We start from the raw sequence: 7272 nt of genomic DNA, 5'->3' as shown, positions 1-7272 counted from the left end.
TAGGGTACAGAGGTTAAAGGTCAGGGGATACAGTATAGGGTACAGAGGTTAAAGGTAAGGGGATACAGTATAGGGTACAGAGGTTAAAGGTCAGGGGATACAGTATAGGGTACAGAGGTTAAAGGTCAGGGGATACAGTATAGGGTACAGAGGTTAAAGGTCAGGGGATACAGTATAGGGTACAGAGGTTAAAGGTCAGGGGATACAGTATAGGGTACAGAGGTTAAAGGTCAGGGGATACAGTATAGGGTACAGAGGTTAAAGGTCAGGGGATACAGTATAGGGTACAGAGGTTAAAGGTCAGGGGATACAGTATAGGGTACAGAGGTTAAAGGTCAGGGGATACAGTAGGGGTACAGAGGTTAAAGGTCAGGGGATACAGTATAGGGTACAGAGGTTAAAGGTCAGGGGATACAGTATAGGGTACAGAGGTTAAAGGTCAGGGGATACAGTATAGGGTACAGAGGTTAAAGGTCAGGGGATACAGTATAGGGTACAGAGGTTAAAGGTCAGGGGATACAGTATAGGGTACAGAGGTTAAAGGTCAGGGGATACAGTATAGGGTACAGAGGTTAAAGGTCAGGGGATACAGTAGGCGTACAGAGGTTAAAGGTCAGGGGATACAGTATAGGGTACAGAGGTTAAAGGTCAGGGGATACAGTATAGGGTACAGAGGTTAAAGGTCAGGGGATACAGTATAGGGTACAGAGGTTAAAGGTCAGGGGATACAGTATAGGGTACAGAGGTTAAAGGTCAGGGGATACAGTATAGGGTACAGAGGTTAAAGGTCAGGGGATACAGGGTCACAGAGGTTAAAGGTCAGGGGATACAGTAGGGGTACAGAGGTTAAAGGTCAGGGGATACAGTAGGGGTACAGAGGTCACAGAGGTTAAAGGTTACAGAGGTCATGGGATACAGGGTCATAGAGGTTAAAGGTTACAGAGGTCAGGGTATACAGGGTCACAGAGGTTAAAGGTTACAGAGGTCATGGGATACAGGGTCACAGAGGTTAAAGGTTACAGAGGTCAGGGGACACAGAGACCTCCAGTCCATCTAGAAACACATGCAGTCATAATGAAACTTTATTGATCTCCAATACAATGACGAAAAATAAACAACTGTGTCAACATGCAGTCACTGTCAATATTAATGTTCCTCTCCCCTCCCCTCCCCCCCCCCTCCCCTCCCCTCCCCTCCCCCAGGTCAGAGAAGAGGATGACCTTACCGACGCGCTTCCAGAAGGAGGTTCACGCTCACCTGTCCAGAAACAGCCCTCAGCCTGGCGGTATGTTTAAACTGATCATTCAGGGATCAGGGGTCAGGGGGTCAAGGGTCATAGGGTCATACTGTACAACCATCAGGTGAAATGTGTGGAAAATGAAGGCAAAGTCATGTTTCAGTCAACTTAACTGTTTCAGATGTTCTGACTGACTATAGAGGTATAACATAAACAGGGTTAGGGGTAGAGGTGTTCTGACTATAGAGGTATAACATTTACAGGGTTAGGGGTAGAGGTGTTCTGACTATAGAGGTATAACATAAACAGGGTTAGGGGTAGAGGTGTTCTGACTATAGAGGTATAACATTTACAGGGTTAGGGGTAGAGGTGTTCTGACTATAGAGGTATAACATAAACAGCGTTAGGGGTAGAGGTGTTCTGACTGACTATAGAGCTATAACATAAACAGGGTTAGGGGTAGAGGTGTTCTGACTATAGAGGTATAACATATACAGGGTTAGGGGTAGAGGTGTTCTGACTATAGAGGTATAACATTTACAGGGTTAGGGGTAGAGGTGTTCTGACTATAGAGGTATAACATAAACAGGGTTAGGGGTAGAGGTGTTCTGACTATAGAGGTATAACATTTACAGGGTTAGGGGTAGAGGTGTTCTGACTATAGAGGTATAACATAAACAGGGTTAGGGGTAGAGGTGTTCTGACTATAGAGGTATAACATAAACAGGGTTAGGGGTAGAGGTGTTCTGACTATAGAGGTATAACATAAACAGGGTTAGGGGTAGAGGTGTTCTGACTATAGAGGTATAACATAAACAGGGTTAGGGGTAGAGGTGTTCTGACTTAGAGGTATAACATAAACAGGGTTAGGGGTAGAGGTGTTCTGACTATAGAGGTATAACATAAACAGGGTTAGGGGTAGAGGTGTTCTGACTGACTATAGAGGTATACCATAAACAGGGTTAGGGGTAGAGGTGTTCTGACTATAGAGGTATAACATAAACAGGGTTAGGGGTAGAGGTGTTCTGACTGACTATAGAGGTATAACATAAACAGGGTTAGGGGTAGAGGTGTTCTGACTATAGAGGTATAACATATACAGGGTTAGGGGTAGAGGTGTTCTGACTGACTATAGAGGTATAACATAAACAGGGTTAGGGGTAGAGGTGTTCTGACCATAGAGGTATAACATAAACAGGGTTAGGGGTAGAGGTGTTCTGACTATAGAGGTATAACATAAACAGGGTTAGGGGTAGAGGTGTTCTGACTATAGAGGTATAACATAAACAGGGTTAGGGGTAGAGGTGTTCTGACTATAGAGGTATAACATAAACAGGGTTAGGGGTAGAGGTGTTCTGACTGACTATAGAGGTATAACATAAACAGGGTTAGGGGTAGAGGTGTTCTGACTATAGAGGTATAACATATACAGGGTTAGGGGTAGAGGTGTTCTGACTGACTATAGAGGTATAACATAAACAGGGTTAGGGGTAGAGGTGTTCTGACCATAGAGGTATAACATAAACAGGGTTAGGGGTAGAGGTGTTCTGACTATAGAGGTATAACATAAACAGGGTTAGGGGTAGAGGTGTTCTGACTATAGAGGTATAACATAAACAGGGTTAGGGGTAGAGGTGTTCTGACTATAGAGGTATAACATAAACAGGGTTAGGGGTAGAGGTGTTCTGACTATAGAGGTATAACATAAACAGGGTTAGGGGTAGAGGTGTTCTGACTATAGAGGTATAACATAAACAGGGTTAGGGGTAGAGGTGTTCTGACTATAGAGGTATAACATAAACAGGGTTAGGGGTAGAGGTGTTCTGACTGACTATAGAGGTATAACATAAACAGGGTTAGGGGTAGAGGTGTTCTGACTATAGAGGTATAACATATACAGGGTTAGGGGTAGAGGTGTTCTGACTGACTATAGAGGTATAACATAAACAGGGTTAGGGGTAGAGGTGTTCTGACCATAGAGGTATAACATAAACAGGGTTAGGGGTAGAGGTGTTCTGACTATAGAGGTATAACATAAACAGGGTTAGGGGTAGAGGTGTTCTGACTATAGAGGTATAACATAAACAGGGTTAGGGGTAGAGGTGTTCTGACTATAGAGGTATAACATAAACAGGGTTAGGGGTAGAGGTGTTCTGACTATAGAGGTATAACATAAACAGGGTTAGGGGTAGAGGTGTTCTGACTATAGAGGTATAACATAAACAGGGTTAGGGGTAGAGGTGTTCTGACTATAGAGGTATAACATAAACAGGGTTAGGGGTAGAGGTGTTCTGACTATAGAGGTATAACATATACAGGGTTAGGGGTAGAGGTGTTCTGACTGACTATAGAGCGTCGCAGTCCCGCCTCCTACCCTGGACCAGGAAATGAAACCCAATGCATTATTCTCATAGACATTTCTTAAAGTATTTATTTAAAGACGGTTATGCCGCGGACAAAGCCAACTCGAGTCGTGACAACTCATGACAACACAAACAATATTTTGGACCAAACAAATAATTAGAAAGAAGAAAAAAACGGCAGGTTACAACACTTTTTTTGTTGTTTTTCTTCTTTGTAACCGGAATGCTCGTCCCAAAACACACTCGCACCTTGTCTTAGGTTCAGGTTCAGGCACCAGATAATTACATGGACTATCTTAGTCTTAGGTTCAGACAGATCTTAGTCTTAGGTTCAGACAGATCTTAGTCTTATAGGTTCAGACAGATCTTAGTCTTATAGGTTCAGACAGATCTTAGTCTTAGGTTCAGACAGATCTTAGTCTTATAGGTTCAGACAGATCTTAGTCTTATAGGTTCAGACAGATCTTAGACACCCCCAGACTGCACCACACTCGGGGACCAATATCACCAGTGAATAACGTACGAGTCGTATTGCTACCTGTTTAGTCCAGTCCCTCTTTATTTAGATGTATTTATTTCTGGGTATCTGTTTCAGCTCCTCTGAACCTGAACGAGGGCTGTGGGGGGAGGGGGAGGCCCTACAACCCCCAGCAGGTGCAGGAGCGCCTCAAGGAGATCCTGACCAAGTACAGCAACGGGTTCTGGGTGTCCAAACTGCCTCAGATCTACAGAGAGCTTTACAAGCAGGACCTTCCTATGGAGGCCGTGAAGGACCTGGAGAGCTGGACACACATCTGTACGGTATGTTAGCTATAACTCATTAAGGACACACATCTGCACCGTATGTTAGCTATAACTCATTAAGGACACACATCTCTACGGTATGTTAGCTATAACTCATTAAGGACACACATCTGCAACGTATGTTAGCTATAACTCATTAAGGACACACATCTGCACCGTATGTTAGCTATAACTCATTAAGGACACACATCTGTACCGTATGTTAGCTATAACTCATTAAGGACACACATCTGCAACGTATGTTAGCTATAACTCATTAAGGACACACATCTGTACCGTATGTTAGCTATAACTCATTAAGGACACACATCTCTACGGTATGTTAGCTATAACTCATTAAGGACACACATCTGCAACGTATGTTAGCTATAACTCATTAAGGACACACATCTGTACCGTATGTTAGCTATAACTCATTAAGGTCACACATCTCTACGGTATGTTAGCTATAACTCATTAAGGTCACACATCTCTACGGTATGTTAGCTATAACTCATTAAGGTCACACATCTCTACGGTATGTTAGCTATAACTCATTAAGGACACACATCTCTACGGTATGTTAGCTATAACTCATTAAGGACACACATCTGCAACGTATGTTAGCTATAACTCATTAAGGACACACATCTGTACCGTATGTTAGCTATAACTCATTAAGGTCACACATCTCTACGGTATGTTAGCTATAACTCATTAACTCATCTGCACCGTATGTTCTTGAATTTCAGGGTTATTTTGTCCATGTGTGCAGACACATTGATGACCCCTGACCTCGTCTCTTCTGCCCTCAGGTGGAGAAGCCTGGCAGCAGCAACCCTTCCGAGCTGCTGCTGTACCCGGCCAAGGACCACCAGGCAGCACGACCTCCGACCTCTGCCCACCCCGCCAAGGACCGCCCTCTGCCCTCCCCCGCCCCGCAGAGAGCTCCCGCCACCCCGCCACCGCGCACAGTCTACTCGCCCGCCTCCAGCCCCCCCTCCTCCCCCCCGGCCACCCCCACCCTCTGCCCCGAGCTGAGGCAGAAGCTGGAGGAGCTGCTGGTCAACTACTCCAACGGACTGTGGGCGCACGCGCTCCCCAAACTGTTCCAGGACACCTATAAGGTACACGCGCTCCCCAAACTGTCCCAGGACACCTGTAAGGTATTTAAACTGTCCCAGGACACCTATGGCCATGCATGGCCTACTTGGATCGTCCATCTTAGATCGTCGTCGCCGTAATAATCCATTCTATCCGTTTCTTTCAATCGCCTGTATCTCCTATTCCTTGTCCCAGATGGCATTTTTGGTCAAAACAGCGTTTCTTTGACGGCACAGAGCCGGCGATGTGGAGCTCTCCAGTGCCACGGTTTGGATTCATCTTTTAAACAAGGCCTGTCCAGGCTCCATTCAGCTTCTTAGGTTATGTTGACCTCCGGTGGACCGGAAATGTGGCTTTTCAAAATAAGTGCTCGACTGGGAAAAATGCTGGCGTGAATTAGATCCTAATTTTTCAATAAATGCTAGCGGGCTAAGTGTTAACAGGCTTTGAGCCAATCCCTAGGGCCTCGGCTTGTCTCCATTGTGGTATAATTGTGGTACAATATCGGAATCGGTCTGACTCGGTATCGGCGGATATGATGATGATCGGATATGGGTCATAATTTCATAACCGTGCACCCCTATAATGTATTTCATGTTCTTTTACAAAGACCAAACTGCCCGGGCACGTCCTGGAGAACCTGCAGCTCCTGTCCGACATCTGCACCGTGGACTACCCCATGCCCGACAACCCCAAGAGGGCCATCCTGTATCGGAGGAGCGGAGCGTCCGGCTCGGAGGACCAACCCGGCTCGGAGGACCAGGACAACGAGGGGCTCAGCGAGGAGGAGCTGAAGGCCCGGCGGGAGCTGGGCCGACGGCTCAGCAACCAGGCTGTTCCTCCACTGCAGATCCCCCGCGAGGAGTACCCGTCTGTCCTGGTGGTGGAGGCTGGGAACACCAACACAGTTATACTGAGGTACGAGTACTACTAATACTACTACTACTACTACTACTACTACTACTAGTATACTACTACTAGTACTACTACTAGTACTAGAGGAGTATCTCCAGGTTGTTCTTCATCGTGTCCGGCCATCCTCTATATCACCAGTGGTTGGCACAGGCGAGTGCAGCGGCTCTCTCTCTCTCCCTCCCTCTCTCTCTCTCTCTCTCTCTCTCTCTCTCTCTCTCTCTCTCTCTCTCTCTCTCTCTCTCTCTCTCTCTCTCTCTCTCTCTCTCTCTCTCTGTAATGTAACGTACAGTGGATGTCTCTCGCCCATGCAGGTACATTGGGGAGGACTACTCTCAGGCTCAGGAGAAGATGGAGGACGACATGAGGGAGTTCTACCGCCAGGAGGCCCACAGCGCCCCCTGCAGCCTGTCGTCAGGACAGCTGGCCGCCGTGCGCGCCGAGGAGGAGGACGAGATCCTGAGGGCTCAGGTCTGCGAGGTCCTGGACCTCAAGGTCAAGGTGAGGAGACTGAAGGTCCTAGGGGCGGGTAGCCTGGCCCAGCCAGTCTGCCCCTGGTCTAGAGGGGCGGGTAGCCTGGCCCAGCCAGTCTGCTTTCTGGTCTAGAGGGGCGGGTAGCCTGGCCCAGCCCGTCTGCCCCTGGTCTAGAGGGGCGGGTAGCCTGGCCCAGCCAGTCTGCCGCTGGCCTAGAGGGGCGGGTAGCCTGGCCCAGCCAGTCTGCCCCTGGTCTAGAGGGGCGGGTAGCCTGGCCCAGCCAGCGTGCTTTCTGGTCTAGAGGGGCGGGTAGCCTGGCCCAGCCAGCCTGCCCCTGGTCTAGAGGGGCGGGTAGCCTGGCCCAGCCAGCGTGCTTTCTGGTCTAGAGGGGCGGGTAGC

At 47.7% G+C, this 7272-nt stretch overlaps 1 protein-coding gene across 1 annotated transcript in view; it reads left to right on the top strand.

Moving 5' to 3' along the window:
- Window positions 1-1149: 1149 nt before the first annotated feature.
- LOC306918646 (tudor domain-containing protein 7B-like) overlaps window positions 1150-7272 on the top strand; it is a gene marked incomplete at both ends in the record, with an annotated part of 10026 nt that continues 3903 nt past the window's right edge. Inside the window, 5 exons of the mRNA XM_079531535.1 lie at window positions 1150-1285; window positions 4196-4401; window positions 5199-5510; window positions 6098-6405; window positions 6714-6900. Of these exons, the coding sequence (XP_079387661.1) occupies window positions 1150-1285; window positions 4196-4401; window positions 5199-5510; window positions 6098-6405; window positions 6714-6900 (1149 nt within the window). The remainder of the gene's footprint in view (window positions 1286-4195; window positions 4402-5198; window positions 5511-6097; window positions 6406-6713; window positions 6901-7272) is intronic.

This window comes from Electrona antarctica, assembly GCF_951216825.1.
Source record: "Electrona antarctica genome assembly, contig: scaffold_1243, whole genome shotgun sequence".
NCBI lineage: Eukaryota > Metazoa > Chordata > Actinopteri > Myctophiformes > Myctophidae > Electrona > Electrona antarctica.
The sequence above is the reverse complement of the archived record's forward strand: the minus strand, read 5'-3'. Positions and strand labels throughout refer to the sequence as shown.